Source organism: Sciurus vulgaris (genome assembly GCF_902686455.1).
Source record: "Sciurus vulgaris genome assembly, chromosome: 15".
Classification (NCBI taxonomy): Eukaryota; Metazoa; Chordata; class Mammalia; order Rodentia; family Sciuridae; genus Sciurus; species Sciurus vulgaris.
Genome location: NC_136476.1, coordinates 37356376 through 37379648, shown reverse-complemented (window position 1 = coordinate 37379648; position 23273 = coordinate 37356376). Strand labels below are relative to the sequence as shown.

At 41.3% G+C, this 23273-nt stretch overlaps 1 protein-coding gene across 3 annotated transcripts in view; it reads right to left on the bottom strand.

Annotated features, from left to right (window-relative positions):
* The window catches only part of ADAMTSL1 (ADAMTS like 1), a 381058-nt gene that overhangs the window by 108936 nt on the left and 248849 nt on the right, over positions 1-23273 (bottom strand). For all 3 annotated transcript variants that reach the window (XM_079113153.1, XM_079113154.1, XM_079113152.1), the window contains 3 exons: positions 9863-10042; positions 4831-4984; positions 2881-4003 (listed from right to left, as the gene is read on the bottom strand). In XM_079113153.1, coding sequence (XP_078969279.1) covers positions 2881-4003; positions 4831-4984; positions 9863-10042 — 1457 coding nt within the window. The remainder of the gene's footprint in view (positions 1-2880; positions 4004-4830; positions 4985-9862; positions 10043-23273) is intronic.

The following is a 23273-nucleotide window of genomic DNA, read 5'->3' as shown; positions in this document are numbered from 1 at the left end:
CATCCAACTACAAGAAAATACTCTCTCCTGTTTCACTCACCACAAGGTTCCCAGTAAGTTGATGAATAGCTGGCATATAGGAGGAATTTTAATAAATACTTATGGAATAAATAATTATGCATGCCTCTCTTTCAGCACTTCTAATATAGCCTTTGTTTTTTTGGCTTCCCAACTAGATGTTGAATTTCATCAATAGGGAATTTAGTCTTCTTTTCCTCTCTCCTCAGAATCAAACAAAGGGTCTGATACTGGTATATTTGTGGAATAAAGGAAGAAGAAAGTAGGGATTATGATGAAACAGCCTGTCAATACACTCAGGGATACTCAAGAAACTAGTGCTTGAGAAGTTGGCATATGCTTCTGAGAATCATGTGAATTCATTTCAACTAGTAAATTATACATATGATGAGACATAGTTGTATCTAAATTGTTAGTGATCCTTTTGTAAACCCAATTTCTTTTAAATGAAGCTTTGGCATATTTAAAAGTCAGAGAAATGGTAGGCTTCTCTCAGTCACTCTCCTTCTACCTTGACCTGTTCTTGCTAGTTCAGGCTACTTATAGTCTGGCTTAATAAAGTACAAAGGCTTACAGACCAACAGGCAGCTGAATCTTGCAGATTCACAGAAAGGTAGACTTGGGCACTAAGAAAAAAAAAAGTCTAATTGAATCATAAAACTGGGAATTTTGGCACTTTTCTGTTTGAAAATAAATCAGTAATTCTGAACTGCTACCAGATGCAGTAATGACAAGCAATGAAACCCAACACAGAGCAGGTCACCAAGAGCCCACAGCAAGGCATTCCCAAGGCAGCCTGTGCCTTCAGCATGGTCTCAGCAGATCTGCTTGCTCTCTTTTCTCAAACAGAATTTGGAAAAGTGCATAGAAATCCAAGCTTCAGTCACATTTCTTACTAGCCAGCCAAGTGAAAATGGAAAAATATAATACCAAAGATCAGAACAGAAATCTCTTATTTTTCCTAACTGCAAGCAATTAACATATGTTAAAAAGTGTTTTCAAGGCTAAATCTAGAAAATGAAATCTTGATGGTGTCAAAAACTATTTGTCCCTGGTCCCCTGGTGCCTTCTCTCTTAATGCTACACCACCACCCAACCAAAGTCCTGGGTGACCAGGCATCCAAAATGAGTCCTCTATTATTTTAGGTTCAACACTTTAATATCCTTAGCAGCTGGCTGCCGTGTTGCTTTTCCCAGAAAGATGCTGCTGTACATTCTCTACCTTAGGGTTAGGGTTAGACTCTCAATGCCCATTAAGGTGCAAACTAAAAGGCTAAGGTAGTGTTTTCTAAGTGCTTCTGGAATTATTGGTGTTTTTGAGATTATTAAGCCAAAAAATTGTTCAGTGATCAAAGGATAAGTTTGGAAACGCTGCATTCTCCATTGTCCACTTAGAAAGTCACAACACACATTGGAATGCTTAAAAGAATTTAAAAAAATGGAAAAACCAAAATAATTTTCAGGTAGGGGATAGTTAAATGCATTCAGGAACAGTAATCAGGGTTTAAAAAGGTGACAGAGATCTCTAGTGATGACGTACTATGATGACGTCTCCTAGACATGTGAAATAAAAATCGAGTCAAATTTCTGAACACGACTAATATGCCATTAAAAAAATCCAAATCCTATGTGTGCATGTTTTTATATCATACAATAAAATACATAAAAATTCTAAAAGGACATATATCAAATTATTAAGAGTGATCGCCTCTGAGGAATAGGATTGGAGGGATGTGGGAGACTTGCAGTTTTTACTTTATAGATTTGGATATCGTTTGAATTGGTCTTTAGCCCTTTTATTACCTTTATAATAAAAATAAAGTGCTATATTAAAAATAGACATGAAATACAGCAGTAAATACATCTGTTTAGCTTTAACTGAGCACTTCTTGAACTCATGTGATCCTTGGACCCCTGGTTTGTGGAGTACTCAGAAGCGATTTGTGCAGCAAATTTTGAAGTTACTGTGCTGAAGACTCTCCCTCATTCCCATCAACACGTGGGTTTTAGCCCTCTGTAAACAGGTGGCAGAGGCAGAAGGGACCTTGGCGGTTGCCTGGTAGATAGTAATGACTGTTATAGTAGGAGCTGCTACTGTTGTTCTCAAGGTCCTTGCAGACAGTAAAAGAAAAAAAGTATTTAGAAAGTGTGACACAGTGCTTGGTACAAGTTGTGCTAAAATATATTGCTATTATTTTTCTACTACCACTGTTGGTTTTAACAATATGAATGGCCATGGCCCAGGGAGACCAGTAAAATGGTACGATTCTGTCTTCCCAATAAGGACACATCAAAACAATGACACCAAGAGATATTAAGATAATTGATCAAAGGTCCAACTGGGAATAAAAACTTTCTGATACAGATAGCCTTGTCCAGTCTGGAGAGAGGATAGGCTCCCTCATGGGGAGCAGCGGATGCTGGCTGCACACTCCCCAGCCCTCTGTGACCACACATGGAGACAGTATCCTGGTGCTGAAGCTTTTCAGTGGTTCATCTCACTGAAAAGAAACATAATATGCCTTGGCCTCGAATGGTATCTTTCTGCCAAAATTTCAAAATCATCCAGAGTATCTCATTCATCTTTGGGATCCTATGGGGATAGGGGTGAATAGGCAGTGTTGCTTTTGCCTTATAAAGATAAGAACATACTGTTTAGAGAAATTAAATACCTTGTCTTTGCTCCAACAGTCCATCAGTGCTGAGAGAAGGCCTGAAACCCAGGAGGTTGCTCCCAAGGCCAGTGCTCTAGCTCTACCCTTGGAAATACCTCGAAGGATGAGTGAACAGCCTGGTTTGGGCAAGATGTGGCCCCTTGCCCCCCTCCCTTTTTCCCATCCCTTCTCCCTCCAAGCAGCTCACCTGTCACTGAACTGAACCTCTTCCCCATTCCTGGCCCAGCTGATGGTAGGCCTCGGATTGCCTATGGCCTCACAGTGCAGCAGCACACTCAGTGTCCCGCTGGCCAGGGCCACGGTCTGCCCAAGGTGGGTGACCACCTCAGAGGCGGAAAGCTGCTGGGCAGCTGAGATCTTCCGTAAGATGGTGGGCTTGCGGTGTGGCCTGCGAGAGCCACCCCCAGCCTCCCCAGAGGAGGTCCTTAAGGAGCTGCTGAAGCTAGACACGTGTTTATGAGGAGGGACAGCCACAGGGGGAAATCTCTGCTCGGAGGGCTTGAGGAGCATGTCCTGGTGTTCGAGGTGGCTACGGAAGATGTCCTGGGCCAGTTGGGCCACGAGATGCTTGCTGTAGAGGTCACGCAGCTCCTCAGGCTGCTGGGAGAGGTTCCTGAGGATGTCATCCAGGCGCTTCTGCTCTGTCACCATGGTGAACGGCAGGTGCAGAAGGGCCTGCTCAGCATTCGGGTCCTCCTCTGAGGACGTGTTTCTTTCCATGGAGTCCTGCACCTCCCAGGAAGTCAGGAGCTCTCCAGGCCAGCCCCCCTGCTCTAGCAGCCGCGAGACAATGTCATCATAGCGGCTCCCTGGGTCAGCAGGGAGGCCCCGCTTCTCGGCCTTGCTGCCATTGGAGAAGATACCATTCTGGTGTTTATGGGTCTGCAGGGCCTCCTTCGGGCTGCCCTTCCTCACTGCCAGGGCCTCCTCCTCACTCCGCAGGTTCAGGGGCCGGGCCACGAGCTTATGGTTGCCTCCAATGAGCTTAATCACAAACTGCTCCCGGGCGGGTCCTGCAGAGCAAGTGTAGATGCCCGCGTCTGAGGGCCTGAGACGATGGATCTTCAGGTAGCCAAAAGGTGCCACTGTGACGTGAGCGGAGCTGATGAGGTGCTGGCCATCTTTCTCCCAGGTGATGAGGGGCTTGCGGAACCTGCGTGTGGGACACCGGAGCACCACAGCCGTCTTGGGAAGCAGGTAAGCAAACCCACCCACGATGAAGTGCAGCTTCCTCTGCCTGCGGGTCTGGATGTAAACATTCCGCGCAGCTGCGATGTGGGGGCTGTGCTTTGTGGATGGCCGCCCAGGCCCTGGCATGAGAGGAATGCCAGAGACCGAGGAAGAGAAGGCAAGGGCAGAGAGGAACCGCCGTGAGATGCAGCCGTGAGAGGGGACAAATGGGACAAAAAGGAAAGAGCTCTTAGGCAGTGATTTCGACCAGGGCTGTCATTAACACCTCATGGCTTAGAGGAGAAGCTGGCTACCAGCTGTGGGCCATCAAGTTACCACCATCACCCCAAAACAGAGAACTAATGAGGGGCATTATGGCAACCCAAGCAGCAACCTGCTGGGTCTTCCTGTCCTGGAAGCTGAGGTGCGGGGGTTCTAGGTGGAGCAGAGCCCAGGGGAAAGGCAGTTCCTCTCATTAAAAGCATTTAAAAGAAGAAATCAGCATCATAAAAAGAGGCAGAGGACAGAGGAGGAGAATATTCTGCACTAAATGTCTACTTAAGGTCCTGCAAAGCCCCAGCGCCCTAAATTACAGTGAGGAGAGCCCAGAAGTGTTACAACTCTAGGGATTAATATTGAACAGAACAAATCTGTTCAGAGTAGTTTAAAACCCCAGAGTGGATAACATTAGACTTCATTAGTAATATGCTGCCTCCAACTTCCAGATCTGTATGCCAGTGAGTGAACTTTACCCCTGCAAACTTTTTCCTGCAGAGAACAGAATTCAGCCTGGCCACATGTGATTAAGATTCCTTTTCCACCTCCAGCTGAGCTCCCCAGCCTGCAGCCCTGCAAAGGCTCTGCTGCCCAACAATCTGCCACTGATCTTGGTTTAGGGAAGGCCTCTGCATGGTGGCTGCTGTTCAGTGGGGTTCTATCTCCATCCCCAGAGCTCTGACATACTCACTTGCACAGGTCGCCAGCATGCAGGGCCTGATGGAGGAAGAGAAAGGCAGGGGAGGGCACAGGGTGGAATTGACAACTGTGGAGACCCCGGTTTTCAGCACCTTCCGGCAAATGGCACTTCGAGTCTGGGTACCCTCCCCGCAGCTCGTGGAACACTGGTGGGGAAAGAAAGAGGCCAAATGCATAAAAATTCAGGGAACTATAGCTAATGCTTTTTGTATGGACTCTCCAACTCACCAAAACATGAGAAAAGTGGCTTGGAAAAGCAACAGCCACTGAAAGAGAGAGAAATATTAATTATAATATAACAATGTGGAATACATGTCATCTTGGAGGCACATTCTACTCTAAGCTTTTCTATCCTAAAGTTTCCTTTAAGTATTTTTACCTGTTTTTATTTATATCACTTGGGCTTTAGAGTAACAAGTATAAAGTACCATGTTCAAACCCCAGCTCAGCATTTTATTAGAAAGCAAGGGATTTAACATCTCCTAAGTTTGTTTCTATTGCTCACATTTAATTTAGAAGCCTGGAAATTAAATGAGATAATGCATTTTAAAATGCCATACACAAAATAATAGTTAATACTGATCCCTTTCTCCATCCTTCACAGATAAATATTTAATGCCTACTGTCACACAAGTGTTACTAATCTGCTTTGTTTGAAGGAGGAGAAAGATAGTTGCTAGTTTCAAGGAGATGTCATTAAATGAAAGGGCTGGGGTCAAATGCATTGTTGAAAAGAAAGAGTATATTAGGGAAATATGCATCAAAATGACAATGTAATATCACTTTGTATCCACTAGGATGGCCACATCAAAAATGATAGAAAATATTAATTTTTGGCAAGTGGTAGAAAAATGAGAACCCTCTTCATTAGAAAACAAATGAAGTTGCTGGTGGGAACATAAGATGATACAGCTTCCTACAGCCCCCTTAGAAAGCAGTTTAACAGTTTATCGAAAATATGATTTGCCATAGGACCCAGAAATTTTGCTCCTAGGTATCTAACCAAGAAAAGTAAAAACATATATTCACATAAAACTTATGCAAATGTGCCTATCAGTATTCATAATAGCCAGAAAGTGGAAACAACCCAAAGTCAATCAATTGGTAAATGAATGAATAAAATTTGGTACTTTATACTATGAAATATTATTCAGTCATAAAAAGGAATGCAGTTCTCGCACATGTGCTACAACAAGGATAAACCTTAAGGTAATTTTACAATACATAAATTATATCTCAATAAAGCTGTCTATAGGACTAAATAGAAAGTAAAGAATTTGGTAAGAATATACAATTAGAAAACAAACGAAGTATTATGAAATGAATGCTAACAATTATTGAATGCTTATGGTCCACTAAGGATGTTCTGACCTAGAACTTGAGGATGGGTGAAACACAATGTGGATAAGCATGGGAGGCAGGGAAGTTTCCAGAATAAAGGCAGAAGAATTCAGGGTAGATGGCCAAGGCAGGTTTGGGGACAGAACCAAACCTGCTTGAACAGAGGAGCTACCCCAAGAGTGCTGAGGAACTTGACAGGCAGTTAAGGGCCAGACTTTGGAGACTTATTTAATTTTCAGGCAGAAGGTTTGGAATTGGTCCACAGGGGAATGGGAAGCCATTGAGGAGGGGAGTGACATGATGAAAGAGGTGTTTTGAGAAGGTGAATCTGGCAACAGCTACAGAAGGATGGGAGGCTGGGATGTCAGTGAAGGAGTCACACACGGTCCAGGCTGAGATGATGAAGGCCTGAACTTAGGGTTGTGGCAGCGGGCCATGTTAACTTGAAAAATGAGAGTAAAAACCAACAGGGTTACCTTTTATTTTCAAGTTTTATATGCTAGCACGCTGAAATGACACTAATCTGTGCAATGGACTGCGACATAGGACGCTATAAAAGAAATTTAAGAGGCAAAAGACAGAGAGGACAACCGAGCATGTTGCTTTTGCTACCTAACGATTGTGGGTTCCAGATTCCACCCATCACTTATTTCACTGTAAATGACAGTACTGAGCTCAGGGGTGAAGGGGGATGGGAGAAAGAGGCTGAATATTTTTAAATCCTGGTCATTTTAGTGCTGCCAAGTAAAAAAACAGACAAGTAGTTCTGCAGATCAGAAGATTGGGTGATGGCTTGGGTCAAGTCTAGTGCTTTCTCTAGCTTCAATCGCCACATCTCTGAAACAGGGAAGCTAAACCACAGCAGGGATTGTCCAACGGTGTTGCATAACTACGTTGATGAAGTGATTCAGGGACTGCTTCTCAGGGGATGGGGAGACCCAACCATTGGAAATCTGAAGGCTCCATCTATGCTTCAGAAGAACTGAAAGGGCTCTCATTTTATCTGCTGTAGAATTTTGACTTCATAGTAACATTTCACTTGTGTAAAGGGTCCTGCGGCTTTAATTTAAAAAGAGAGATATTAGACTACAGGATCTTCCAAGCTCCTTTTAATTCTCAAATGGACTGCCCTGACTTTAATTTATTTTAGGGGATGCAGGACAACTTCCATAAAAATATGATTTAAAAATATTTAGCAGCTAACTCTTTCAGGAGATTGAAGGGGTTCTTTTAAAGAGAGGGATAGCCTTTTGAGAGGTCTTCCTTTCAGAATAGAATCTGTAAGTAATGTTTTTTTGAAACGTCTAAAACTTTGGCTTACTTCTGTCTCTGAGGAATTCTGTGCAGTAACCATGAGATCGAGCCCAGAGAACTGAGGATGAAAACACCCATAGATCATCCAGGTTCTCTTTTCTCCCAAAGGAGTCTTGTGTGTATGTGTTGGGGGGCGCATTTGGAATGCACATCTCATCTCAGCCAGGGGACCGTGGACGGCCCTCTGGATGGCAGAGTGAACATGGGCCTTTGTGAGTGCCTCCAGGGGCACTGTTCCCTGGCACGACTCGAGAGTAACCCCAGTGATTTGGTGATTGCTTCCCCCCATTGCAGGTCCCTCCCCAATATTCAGAACTCAGATAGCATAGAACATAATTAGACTCTCTGGATAAGGGTTAATTCCTTCTGGTTCTCCAAGCATGATCTTTTCCTCCTGTGGAAACCAGCAAAGCCTGTGGGAGACCTGGGCTGTGGCCCTGAGTCTAGCCAGTCAAGGCTGGTGCTTCCTATGACTTCCTCTGCTGACAATGAGCCCAGATGGAAGAGAATCATCATCATAATGAGGGGTAACTTTTACTAGGCATGATGTTCTTTATATGCATCAGTTAATTTAGGCCTCCCACCTGTATGGTGGACACTACTATATCTCTAATTTACAGGCAAGGAAATGAAGACCCAGAAGGATAATTAGCTCAAGGTTTTACAACCAGTAACCATCACTCAGGATTTGAAGCTTGGTTTGCTTTTCTTGAGTCTGAACTCCTAAATATACTGACACCTTTCTGAAGACCTGCATTACTAAAGGGGACCTCACTTCAGATCTTCCTTTAGTGCCTGATCATGAGTGTCTCTCTTTCAAAGCTACAGATAGAAAAGAACTCCTTTTCTGAATTCTCTGTGCACTGTATCTTCTAAAGGCCACCAACTCAGGAAGATGAGAGGACAATGATAATACACATGAATCCCTTCCTTGGCGTACCACTCACAACAGGCTATTTTCCTATAGACTTAGGAGAGGAGTACCTTTACCGTGTCCTCGCCTAGAGCCACTTGGCAAATATATCAGGGTTCTTTCCTGATTAGCTATTATTATTTTTTTCATGCATATGTCACACCCCAAATCAATATTCCCATGGAAGAATGGTCACTCAGATGTCCATGTGTGAGCACCGACACATACTTGAGTATATACAAGTCCATCTTCTCTACACTTTTAAGCCTTTATCCTGCTGAAATCAAATTGTTTCTAAAATACAAAAACTAATCATTTATTTGTTTTATTGTTTATTGTTCTGGGACACCTGGAGTGTGACACTGCCAGAAATCCTTTTTCTTTCAAGCAATAAAACTTGTGGTAATGTAGGTTTGCTTTCAATTGTGACATCCTTAGACTCTGAACAGGCTGATATTGTGTGGGGTAAGAATTCTCAGGACCTATATTGAGCTGGCATCTTAATTCTCATAAGCAGCTTTCCCCTCTGAAAGCAAGTGTCTCTGTGATATATATCAACTATTAGCAGCTCCACATAAAAAAAGGCCAAGGGTCAGGAAGGCCAATTCAAATGCTTATATGGGAGAAAGGAGAAGGTCTTGAATCTGCTTTTCACTGAGAGTTTTCTTACTTCCAGCCAGCCTAGTGATCCTGGTCTTGGTTTAATTTGCCTGTGAGCCCATAATGTCAGGAAATCACTAGGGAAGACAGAGCTAGGGAACTGCAGGAGTCAAGGCAACTCAAAGAAGCCACAGGAGCTGAGGACAAATGTGCGGAACCTGGGTCTAAATGAATTAATCCATGCTGATGTTAGAACAATAATTATTTAGAAAAACAGGTGAGTTGGAGGTATATGCTGAGGTGGGAGGGGAAGTTGGGAGTGGTGATACGGAGGCAATGGCTGCCCCAAATGCAGGGCAACAGGGGAAATCAAGTTCTCTTGCTGGGAAGTTGTTGAAGTTTTAGAGCCAGGAAACTCACAGTAAAGAGGCAGGATTTCCTTGGCCTTCTTTTCCTAATAAATCATATCCTTTATTGTCCAGTAACTTGGAAGAGAAGAACTAGAGAGGCTTTGCCCTCCCTGAGCAGACTAGAAACATCTGGGAGTAGGAGGTGCCGGGAGGTCAGGAGGAGGGGGAGGGAGTGGAGCTCAGGGAGAAGAACCCCGAGTTCTGGTCTTGTTCCAAGAGGAGCCCATTTACAATCCTCAGCTTCCGAATGTCGGGTAAGGGCTGGCCACATAGCACAGGTCCCTGCAGCCTAGTTAAAAGCTAGTTATATACTGTGGAATAAATGGTTACAAAATACTGCCTTGTAATGTTCAGAGAATTGTTTTTTTTTCTCTTTCCTGTGTGTGTGTTTGGGGTCACTTTTCCTACTCATGCTTCTTGCTCTCTCCATCTAGGGGACATCCTACCTCTGTCCAGTCCGAGAGAAGCCATTCACTGGGGCAGTCATCTTTCTTGCAGGCTTGCTGGGAGGCTGGTTTGGAAGCTGAACAGAAGGTCTCAGGAAGCTCCAGGAAGCTGCCATCAGCCATGCGCTGCTTACAAAGAACCTCACGTTTCTGAATACCGCCACCACAGGTCCTGGAGCACTGGGGAGGGAAGAAAGAGACTTTCAACGTAGGACGGTAGTTTGACTGCCAATTCTCACTGTAACCTTGGCTGAGTAAAGAGTATAAAAATTAAAAAATTTAAAAAATTAAAATTGAAAAAAAGAAAAAAAAAACCAAACCAAACAAAAATGGTAACAACAAAAAAATGACTATGACAAACCAGGCATCAGGCCAAAGGATTTTTCCCCCTCTCTTTGAAATGAATTTTGTAGCAAAATCTATATACCCTTAACTTATTAACCCCGGTATTTAACTTGAGCATCCAGGAATGTCAGGGGCCTTGGAATCTTAGAAAGTTGCTCCTGAACTATGATTTGTAGCTGCTCAAAACAACTGGTTTAAGAGGTTAGTATAACAGAGTGTTCAACATATTTATGACCCAGTGAAAATAATTTGTGCTGCTTCCAGAATGAATAAGAGCAAGCTCCTGCCATCAGTATCAATTTGCAAAAATGTGCAGGGAGGATAGTGCTTTCCCTGAGTGTGAGCACTCACTCTACCACATTGGTCAGGCATTGGATTTAGGGGCTGGTTTTCTGCACAACTCCTTTTCTTGTTGGATTGGTGATTTCTTAGGGCAGTGGGAGCCAGAGCTGTTGAAATTCAGAATATAAGAAAAATAGCCTCATGTCAGTGGTTTTCGGGGGACCCCAATAAAACACATTGTCTACATGTAACTTAATAGTTCTAATCCAGCTGCATGAGGCAGGAGAGGGACCCCTGAGGCACAGACTGTTGGTTGATTCCAAGTATCTATTCCCTCCATTTTAAGAGCAAAAGAGCCCCCATCCTCAGCTGGGTGTATGGCTTTCAGCATAGGCTATATGGGGCAACTTCCTTGGAAGATTAACATGGCCATTTGACTAAATGCATGTCCATGGGATACAAACAGATGGGCTGTATGCACTGTCAGGGACTTGCGTGTAAAGAGAGCATGGCACCTTCCCTCTCTCCTCCTTGTGGGCTAGATTGTTCACACAATGTCTGAAATTTCAGCTTTCATATTGGGCAGTGATAGGCAAGATGAAAGAAGCATGCCTCCTGACTGTGAAGTCACCACACCAGCCCTGGGCTACCTGTTTGTGAGAAAGAAATACTTTCTAACTCATAGAAGCCATTGTTATTTTGAGTTTTCTATTGTCAGACATAACCCTAGTTAATACATCAACCTATCACTATTCTGTTTTAGGGCTAATTTACTTAAAAAATTTTAGGGAACCTGGTGCAGCGGCGCATGCCTGTAATCCCAGAAGTTCCAGAGGTTGAGATAGAAGGATGGCAAGTTCAAAGCCAGCCCCCGTGACTTACTGAGACCCTGTCTCAAAATGAAAAATAAAAAGGGCTGGTGATGTGTTTCACTGATTAGGTGCCCCTGGGTTTAATCCCTGGTACCAAAAAAGAAAAAAACGAAAACAAAAATTTAGGGAGTGCTTTATTTTCTTCAGGAGAGTCTCTTGTCTTTGACTCACTGCCCATGGGCTTGTTGAGAAATTAGGCATGGGTTTAAAAAGTCAGAAAGTGTGCACTGAAGAAGTCATCCCTGCTGTAGCAGTGACTGCTAGTTTGAGGTAGGCTGTGCCTGGTCAGCTGTACTTAGAATTAATTGCAATGGGTATTTTTGCTTACCATTAAGGCTGCAGTGGGGACAACAGTGTGCTAGGGTATAGTCAAAACGCTGCTGGGGCCCAGATTTCACTCTCTTACTTGGTGATGTCAACCCTGGATGCACGTTGAAATCACCTGGAGAGATTTTGGAAAGTACTGATGTGCAGGCAAAAACCCAAACTTAACAAATCAGAAATTGTGGAAGGTGAATCTCAAGTACCATTTTTTTTTTTTTTTTTTGGAAGGACTTTCTAACTCAATCTACCCAGATAATTCTATTGTGCACTCAGAGCTGAGAACCATCTCTCCAGATAAATGACTCTTCACTATTCTCAATGGGATAAAATAAACATGGGAAGAAAAATCTGGGACCCAGAAGGACCTGTGTTAGGCTCAATAGTTGTTTGGGCCACACCCAAACAAAAATGTCATTTGTTTGCAGTTGTAAATGGTTTGAGACCACAGAGTTATTGGACAATGACATTAGACAAGCCAGCAATTTGGTCTAGCCTTTTAATTCTAGAGTGTTTCAAATGATCCAGACATATGATAAACAACTTTTTGTATGTGAAACTTAAAAAATTTCAAAACAAAAACCACCTTACTAAATCTCTTAGGAAAAAAGTACATTTTCCTCTGGTTAAGATACCTACTTAACCATTGAAGTATAACAAAAAAGGTGAGACCACCCTATGATGTAGATCTTATTTCTACATTACAGATAGAGACAAAAAGGCTCAGAGAGATGAAATTGCCTGACTGAGATTGTACAAGTGCTGAAACGGGTTTATTTTCTTTCAGTGTAACATTTACTAAGTTCCTACTGAGCATCATGCCCTGGATACACCCGGAGAACAATTCCAAATTTGACTTCTCTCCCCTATGATTGTAACTCCTCTCTGCCTGCAGAACCAATAGAAGATACTATTATTCATATCAAGAGCCTAGGCCTGCGGAGAGTGGGGTCTTATTCTCTCATCCCACTGGAGGGATGGTGCTATACACTTTTAAGTTTTATCTTCTACTCTTAGAACCATAACTCAGGATCCAGGTTAGGGACCAACATTCTACAATAGTTCATCTACATTTTGGTGATCCTGAAAACTTGTTTTCCCTAAATTCTTTGATTTTTGAGTGGAAAGGCTATAATTAAACATAACTCCTAAGCAATGTGTTGAAACTAGACCATACATGGGAATCTACAGAGCCCCTATTACTCATCATAGAGACAAATGATTCCTTCCAAGGACTTTTCTACTGGCTTTTTCCCTTAAGAAGAAAAATCTATACTATCAGACCTGTGACTTCATTGTGGCTTATTTCAGTGACTACCTGGAATTTTTCATTTATTACAGAAGCAAATTTTTAAAATTTTCTTATTTAAATGTAATAAAAAAATATTAAAGAATATCACTTTAACTCCAATTGTACCCATCCTGCTTAGAATGGTACCATCTGCGAATTTAAGTTTCAACAAATATTTGTGGCCTTGAATTGAAGTTGGTATTTAGGAGAAATTTAAATTAGCGTGGCTAAGAATTCCAATTTTTTTAGAATAATCCTTGTTACTCTGGATAACTAAGGTTTTAAATTTAGTTTTATAGTCTTTTGCATGATTTCTTAGGTTCAACCTTCTCTTATTTCTGTCAAATTCTGTGTTTTAACCAGCCAGTTATGCTATAATCAGATTAGTTATAACCTTTGATTGTTCAGTCTTTTTCAGCATTCTTCTATAACTAGACAACTAACCATGTGGATTATTGACTCTTAAGGATGTGCCAAACTGAGGGACTGCATTCTTCACAATACTTTCCATTCTGTGAATTACTAAAATTTTTCCACAAACTTAATGTAATTTTTTTGAAGCCACAATTGCCAGAAAGAAACAAATTTATTGTGGCAAATCAAAAATTTTAGTCGTAGGTTCTCCCCTATGTCTACTCCACATGTCCACTTAAATGGAAGTGTTTATATATGTTCAAAGTGGAACTGTGGGTACTTCTCCAATTTCATCCCAAATTGTTTCCCTCTCAGTCTTCCCCAATCACATAAAGGTGCCATGTCCAAGGTTAGACTTAGGCAGTACCCCGGAGAACCCTTTCCTTACCACCGTCCCCTAACACCCAACTCATGAGCAAATGCTGTCAGGTTTACTACAAAGCAATAAGTCGTAGCTTTGAAATACATAATAAGTCAAGATACCATCATCTCCTGTCTGGACTACTGCAATCTTTCTAATTAGCTTCCCAGTGCTATGGTCTGAATGTTTGTGACCCCCTTCCCCATTCATATGTTGAAATCCTAACTCCCACGATGATGCTATTAGGAAGTGAGTCTGGAGGCTTTGGGAGAGGTGATTAGGCCATGAGGGTGATGAAGCCCTCGTGGATGGGATTAGGGCTCTTATAAAGGAGGCCCCAGAGAGCTGCCTTATCCCTTCCACTGTGGGAGGTCACAGGTAGAAGGTGTCATTCATGAAACAGGAAGAAGGTCCTCCCTGCACACAGATACAGATCTAAAGGCACCCTGATCCTGGCATTCCCAGCCTCCAGGACTATGAGAAACAAATTTCCTTATGAAACACCCAGTCTGTGATGTTCTATTTTAGAAGCACAAAACACACTAAGATAATAACTAACCAAGTATTTCTTTTCAACTATATTTTACCTATATTCTATCACATTCTAGAATACTAAAATTATGACCTCTATTTCTTTTTTTCTTTCTTTCTTTTCAATTTCTGGGTTTCTAATGTGGTAGTGCATCATGTCAACCATTCTTGGTTCATTTGTTTTTGACATTTAACACTTAGTGTTCTATTTGATGAGTCATTTTCTCATCTATATGCTCAATAATTGTAAACAATCAAGCATCTGGAGTGATTTAGTATTCTATTTAATGTTTTTTACCTTTCCTAATGTCCTATTCATTCACATTTTAGAATTGTGACTATGAACTCTTTGTGTTGACGGTAGGCGGTATTGCTTTTCTCTTTCCTTTTGTACTTATCATTCTGTGTTGGTTGTTTTGCAGTTGCTTCTGCCCAGCCTGTCACTTATCAGTTTGCAGATCTTGTGACTGCATGCTACGGTGATAATAAGGATCTTGCAGCTCCAGCTGGGAGATCAACTGGTAAAGCTCCTGATGATAAGCTAAGGCACGTCGTTATTTCTGCAGTTCACAGTGGGCTTGGAAGTGAGCCACAGCAGGTTTTTAATTTCTTTCCAACATTCTTTCAAAATAGAATAATCTTAATTCAGACATAATAGCATGCAGGGAGTCTTCCTATTGACTTATTTTGGGGCCACATTTAGTACACTGGAATCATATTTATTGCTACCAACATTTTGAACACACAAAAAGAATAATATTTCAATTAAAGCATGAATCAGATCACAAAATCCCCCCATTTAAAACCTAATGGTTTCCCCTTGCAATTAAAATTAAAATCTAAATTCCTTTAATCCTGCCCTGTGAAGTCCTGCATGTTTTTTGGTCCTGACCTGATGGTACTTCCACTGAAGTAAAATCCCTCCAACTTCACTCACTCATTCCACATACATTTATTAAATGCCAATCATGGAATAAGCCTGGTTCCAGCTACCTGATGATATGGCAGAATCCACATACACTTCTGCAATCTCATTTCTTACATCTCTCTTTATTCCTGCACTTGTTTCTGTTTGTTCCTCAGACATGCCAAGCATGTTTTCCCACATGGCTATTGTGTTTTCTCTTCTTTCTACCTGGATCATTCTTCTCTTAGGTCTGCAAGTGGCTAAGACTTTCTAGTCATTCAAGTTTAATTCCATTCTCCCTTGCATGGAGAGGTCATCTCAAATCTTCCTAACCAGAGTAGTTAAGCCAGTCTCTATTCCATTATTCAGATTATTTTTAACAGCACTTTTAAATAATGCTTGTTCTTTCAGAAATTACCACCCTCTCTCCTATCAAGTATATGAAGGAAGGGATTATGCTTCTCTGATTGTTCATATTAAAAGCTTATTAAGTGTGCATTCAGAACACAATCACTCATTTTCATCTTTCCACATCTTTTTTTCTTTTCTATTTTTTAATAAAAAACTAATGATTTGCTTGTTTTGTCATAAAGAAGTGGTCAGGGTATAAGTAAAATGGTAGAGTGACATTTTATAATGAATTCTGGAGATATGTGACATTTTGATATGATCCATAATATTTACACTGTTGAAAGTGTAGTATATTTTTGAAAGAAGTGATGGGTGGTTCATAAAACTATTATCCTCTGAGCCTCAAAATGCCATCTTTTCTTTTAATCATTTGTTTATAATTCACAAATTCCCCATGAGTCCTACTGAGTTCATCAGTCATAAAGAACATTCTAAGTTTGCTACTTGGGGTCTGAAATTTTAGATACTTCACTATTGATGTTGGTTTTACAGGAGTACAGATTGCTTCAATGTTTGATGACTGAAAAATTCTTTTTCTAAATATTTTATGAAGCATATGGGTTTTTGTTCAGTTTGAATAAATCCTCTGAAAATAAACAAGTAACTGAATAAGGAAAAATATAGGTTAATTTTCTCTCTTTCAAACTGAGGTAGTAGGTGATGAAAATAATTTGTGATGTTTTAAGAATGGAAATGTAATAAAATTATACCATAGAGTGACCACTCATGATAACACAGCTGGGTTGTCACTTTGCAGCTAGGACCTAATTTAAGGGACAGATCTCAGACAATTCCCCTCAGTCTTATACAGAAATCAGTAACAACATGATGACAAAACAGTTGTAAGGAAAAATTTTAAAAATCATCTTGTTTTGAAGTTTGACCTGTACAAATAGCTTCTGGGAGATTCTCAGTGCCCAGAGATAAAAGTCCAGACTCCCGAGAATGTCCTTCAGGGCCCTCACACCCTAACCAGCAATGAGTTTTCTGGAACATTGCTTGAGATTCTGCCATGCGCCAGGACTTTAGTTATAATAGACAATTTGCCCTTCCCTGAGCATGCAGATACTTTCTCTGCTCAGGCCTCTGACCAGGTTGTCCACTCTGTGAGCAATGCCTCTCAGCTCTTGGCTCATTCTAAAACTTACAAAACATTCTTGAAGGCCAAGCTCACAAGCTACTCCCTCAGCAAAGTTTTTCTATCCTCCTGCATCTCCACCTGAATCTGACCCTTGCCTGGAAGGGTACTGTATCTCTTCAGCAAGGACTCTGTGCACATCTGATAATTTCCTCTGCCTCCCTCTGTGCACACAGGATTAGGAGCCTTTTGAGGAAAGGGAATTTATTCATTTTTATACTCCCCAGTGCCTAGTGCAGTGTCTGGCAAAGAATATGCACTTCATAAATGTTTGCTGAATTGATGATTGGATGGATGAAAGAGCCCCAAATCCAGATGTTTCAAAGATGTAAAACAAACATCCAGCTGATGGGCTGATCATCCATCTTTTATGAGGCTGTTTTATCGTTAGTCAGAAGCTGCCTCTCTGGACGTCAGCAGTGGATCTGAGCCAGTGGCAGTGAATGCTCTGTTGCCTCTTCTGACCCTCCAAGTATGGGAGACAACTTTCTAGCTGAGGGAATACTGGCAGGGATCTTGCTCTTAACTGCTTGTCTTGTCTTTGCTCAAAAATCTTCCCCAGTGTACTTATATGGATGAAAAGATGTTTTTGTCAATCTTCAAAAATTATGGAAGATAAAATTTCAAATTAGCAAGGGCTCCAAATTCTGTAAAAACTTGGTAAACATGCTAAGATTACCTGGTGAGGCTGACAGCCAAAGGCAGAAGGCAGAGAAGAAAATGTTTCAAAAGGAGCAACAGCAAGAGAAAAGTTAACAAAATTAAAGAAAAAATGTTTGCCTTATGAATCATCATTTAAATAATATTCTGGTATGAAGAGGTAAATTTCTGGTAAGGGGTATTATTTTAAATATATGCAATAAAAATAAATAACAAAAATAGTATTTATATTGCATATACTAACTGCCACATGTGTTTCATGATATAAGGTCATGGGTTCATTATTTTTATAAGAAAAGTAAGAAATATGCAATAAGAAAAACACTTAAAAGTTATGTTCCTATACAGAAATACAATGGCTCAAGTGACCTATATTTTTAAAAATTTTTCCCATAATCAGCATGTTAATAAATTCTGCCTGTATTGATGCTTTTGGTTTCATCTCAGTTGTTTAATTTACGGAGAGCTGAGTTCATTTCCTTAGTACTTCAAATCATATTATTGAATCTAACACAAAGTGCAACTTATTTTCTGTTTCTAAGGTCAACTTTCCAGGTTTAACATAATCTACTCTGTTTATAGTATCTAACTCATTTCACTCATTTCTTCACTCACTCATTCATTCTTTCAGCAAACAGTTATTGAGTACCTGCTGAGTTCCAAGCCCTGTATTAAGTGCTGGAGAATTAGGATGAATAAAATGGTTACTAAGCTGCAGGTATTTGCAGTCCAGCGGGGGAGAAATATTTACCGCAAAATGTGACAAGCTTTACAAAAGGTAGATACAATGGAGAATGATACTAAATCTTTATGGAAGAGTTAGGGCAGTGCTATAGAGGAGGTAATGGTGAGTGACTGGACAGGGACACAGGAGTGGCAGCAGAGTCATGTGTGCACACATCCAAGGTATGAAAGAACATGTATGTTCATGGAACTCAGCTGTTCTGAGAGGGGGGACTAATGAGGAAGAGAGGTCAGGAAACCAGACTGAGACATTAGAAGGGCAAATGATAAAAGGCCTTTTAACCCAATCTTAAAATCATGGGGCATCAAAAGTGGTTTTAAAGCAGGGATAGTACGATCCAATTTGTAGAAAATGACTCAGTATAGGCCAAAGAGTTTCAAAGAATACGGCCCTGTGAGGCGTTAACATGTGCCATGGAGAAAGGGATTTTGGTTAGATACATTTAGATAATGCTGCATATTATACCCCTTTTGAGGGGTTCTCACCACATATTAGTATTTTCAAGGCTCAGGAAAGGGCCTGGAGTAAAGAACCACCCTATCAAGTTGGAAACTCTGGATGAGAGTTACACAGGACAACAGGGGGACATTCAGCCAGAGGCTGTGTTTAATAGTTGGTACTTGATGGTAAGGACGTGGGCAAAGCTGCAGGAAGAGGATTAGAAAGCAAGAGAGCACTGGGGGGTGAATGTAGAAACTGGAACAAAAAGGATATGGGTGTTGAGTATGACAGATACCTGAGGCTGAGAATGTCTCCACTACCGTAGGGAACAGGACAGAGAGTGGTGACAACCTGCCATAAAGATCTATGTAGGGACTGTATAGAGGGAAAAGAGGGGTGGGAGGAGTGGGGGGGAAGGGAAAAAATAACAGAATGAGTCAAACACCATTACCCTATGTAAATGTATGATTACACAAATGGTATGCCTCTACTCCATGTACAGAGAATCAACATGTATCCATTTGTTTACAATAAAAATAAATTAAAAAAAAAAGATCTATGCAGGGAGACCAGGTCTGCTAAGGAAGGGCACGGGCAGGGTGTACCAAGTTTGGCGTCAGACTTTTGGAGATAGAGGCATTTTGGCAACATAGGAGACTGAGAGGCCCCAAAGGCAGGTGGAGACAGTGCTTGGTATATAACAGAAGTCACCACTGAGTCAAACTAAATTAGGGCTCAGAGAAAGAAAAATGAGGACTGTGATCTCACTTCCTAAACGAAATTATTAGAACGAAGATAGAACTTTTACTCCAACCTGTCTGTGGATTAGCTTTACTTTGTTCCACTATTATTAATTAAGTTTTCTTAATCCCAGAAGTACAAGGCCTGCACCACGTACCTTCTGGTTAGTATTCCTGTTGTGTTGTAAAGTACAGACCCACTAAAATTCTGAGCAATTATGACAAGGATCATTCTGCTAATAAATTTTTAAAAACCCTACCCACATGTGAAATTTGACCTTTGATCTGTTTTGCTATATTTATTGTTGAGTCTAAAGATAGAATCAAGTGTTCATTTTCTTAGGAAATACATCCTTGAAAATAAATCCTGGCAGAGGAGGGAGGCTTCCTGGTTGACTCTGAGAGGCAGAAGGGAGGGAAAATTGCAGGTGGGCAGAGAGCAGTGTGGGCAGAGAAATACACAAATATACTAAGAGGATTTTTTTTTTTTCTCTCAAGATACAACATTTCAAATAAATGTGGCTTCTAAGTTAGAGTTCCATAGATTTATATGTTAGTCACTGGGACACAACAAAACAGATGACTATAATGTCACTTTCTAACAGAATGCAGCTCTCCAATTCAAACCAAGATAGTTCTGTGTGTGTGCATACACACGTGTTTTAATCTAGAACATGAAAATTTTATTTCTCAAGCATTTATAGTTACCATTAAAATTTTTTCCTTAATATTGCCAGTAGATATTCCTCTCTTGTGTTGCTTTTTTATACAGCTAAACTATATGCAGTCTGAACTGTGATTCTGATGAAAAAAGGTTTATGGGGAAAGGGAAAGGCAATCTAATCATAGTTTTCAGCTGGTGGAGAGGGCTGGGAGCTGTGGAGATTGCTCTTGTCTCAGCACAGATGTGTGCAATGTGTATGCGCAGTTGGGAGGACACAATCCTGAACATAAAACATACACGGTGTAGAGAAATATAAATCATGCTTCAGAGTGGGTTAATGCATTTCAGTTTAACCTTCCAGCATCTTTCTCTTTTTGGGGGCTGGGAATTGAACTTAGGCACTTGACCACTGAGCCATGTCCGTAGTCCTATTTTGTATTTTATTTAGAGACAGGGTCTCACTGAGTTGCTTAGTGCCTCGCTTTTGCTGAGACTGACTTTGAACTCATGATCCTTCTGTCTCAGGCTCCCGAGCTGCTGGGATTACAGGATTGTGCCACTGTGCTCGGTTCCTTTTAGTTTTCTTAGTTCATTTTTAAAGCTAATTTTTAGAATGAAAAGTAAAGGAATACTGTTGCAGCTGCCATAGACAGTGGTGGGGAGAGGTAGTGGAATTTGTGCTGGTAGAGACCAAGTGCTTAGCCTACAATGGAGCAGACTGAAGAAGGCTGAATAATGACCCCAAAGACATCTACGTCTTAATCCCTAGTACCTGTGAACACGGCACCTGACAGAGTGAAATGGAATTTGCTGATGCAATTAAGTTCAGGATCTGGAGATAGGGAGATGATCCTGGTGAGCTATGTGGTTACAACGGTCCTGATAAGAGGTTGGTCGGCAGGAGTCAGTCAGAGAGAGAGGATATGCGGACAGAGTCAGAGACTGGAGTGTAGGCTTTGAAGACAGAGGAATGGACCATAAGGGAGCCAAGAAACATGTGGCCTCCAGCAGATGGAAAAGGAAATGTAATAGATTCTCCCCTGGAGTGTGCTGACCCCTTGATTTTAGCCCAGTGAAACTGATTTCTGACTTCTGTCCTCCAGAGCTACATGAGAGTAAATTCCTGTTGTAAGCCACTAAATTTGTGGAATTTGCTACAACATCCATAGAAAGTTAACACACAGATGAACTGCCCTGGATACAAGCATCAAATACTGATTTTTATGTAAACTGCTAATTTTCAGGCTATTATGCTTTCAATTTTCCTTTTACTACTTCAGAGCAAAGATAGGTTGCATGCAGAGTGGGCATGAGAAGCTAGCTATCCATGGCTAGCTATCCGAGTTGGGACATCTCCCCCAGGCCCCATAAGCCTTGTTTGCTCTCAAGGGTGCTGTGAGGAATAAAACAGAAAATGCAAGAGCCACAGGACAAGTTCTACGTGAAGCTGGAATTCATGTTGACCTCACAGTGTTCCAGGCTTCTCATCTGCAACATGGAGATACTATTAGTAACCATCACACGGAGAGTGAGATCAAGGAGTCAAGGATGTCAGGTGTCTAGAGCTGCAGGTGATGCATCGTGAGCACTGCTCTTATTAAAAAAAGAAGCAACTTGAGGACTGCAAGTTTGAGGCCAGCCTTAGCATCCTACTGAGACTGTGTCTCAAAATTTAAAAAGTGGATTTTGAGACAACAGCCAGGCCCTGTAGGACCCCTGGCCGGACTGACTGAGTCCTGTCTCCAGGATCCCTCAGCCCGACCAATCACTCCCTGCCTCTGGGGCCCTTACATCAACTGACTGCTCCCTGCCGCCAGGACCCCCAGACCAACTGACTGCGCCATATCACTGGGAACCCAGACTGACTGATTGCACCCGGCCTCCTGGATCCCACAACCACACCAAACACACCCGACCTCCAGGACCCCTGCCTGACCAACTGCATCCTGTCTCCAGGACCTCCAGCTGACCACGTCCACCCCTGAGCTGCAGCTCCCATTTGCCAACACATTTGGAAGCCAGAGCAGCCATCTTGGATAATTCTGGAAGCTATAGCTCCGATCTTCAGGTGGGGCAAATCCCATCCTGAGACGCCTGCTGGAGGCATGAAGCTCATTGTCAGGTACCTCTCATACATCAGGCTACTGATCACTGGGGGGTTTCATTAGTATATGACTGTTATACAGTAGATTTTCTTTTTTCTCCTTTTTAAAAAAAAATTTAAGTTTTTTTATTTCTTTATGTTTCTTGCTTTCTTTTCCTTTTGTTTACCTGTTCCCTCAGAGTAGCTTTCTCCCTTATTTACATGCTAACATCTGATTTCTTTTGATTACACTCTCACCCTTTCTATTTTCTAGAACTTCTGTATATTCTTTTATTATCCCATTAACAGCCATATTCTTCATCCCTCTGCATCCTCTTTGTCCTCCATTAGAAACTGCAGACATTATTGTAAACCTGTTTATTTTACCGAAGATAACATTTGAACTCATTTTGTTTATTATGACAATTTTGTTATTGTCCCCATAGGGGCTATTTGGTCTAGGATTGCATAATGTCTGATTTGGGCACTGCTAATATTGATCTCCCATTAAAGAAAGGGTTTTGGAAACCCATATGGCCACTATAATCCTATACGGGGAAATCTGCAATACCCCAGATCTGCAGCACTAGAGGGGAAGATACGTGAACAACATGAAAAAACAAGGGAAGAAAATGATCCAAACAAATCCAGATTCTATAGTAACAGAATCCAATGACTGTATGTTAGAAGAAATGTCAGAAAAGGCCTTCAGATTATACATGATTAAGATGATTCGCGAAGCAAAGGATGAGATAAGAGAGCAAATGCAGGCAATGAATGATAATACCAATAAGCTGAAAGAGCACCTGCAGGAAGCAAAAGATCATTTCAACAAAGAGATAGAGATTCTCAAAAAAAAAAAAAAAAAAAAAAAAAACAAACGGAAATCCTTGAAATGAAGGAGACAATAAACCAAAGAAAAAACTCAATGGAAAGCATCACCAACAGACTAGACCACTTGGAAGACAGAACCTCAGACAATGAAGACAAAATATTTAATCTTGAAAATAAAGTCGCTCAAACAGAGAAGATGGTAAGAAATCATGAACAGAATCTCCAAGAACTATGGGACATCATGAAAAGACCAAATTTAAGAATTATTGGGATTGAGGAAGGCACAGAGATACAAACCAAAAGAATGAACAACCTATTCAATGAAATAATAGCAGAAAATTTCCCAAACCTGAAGAATGAAATGGAAAATC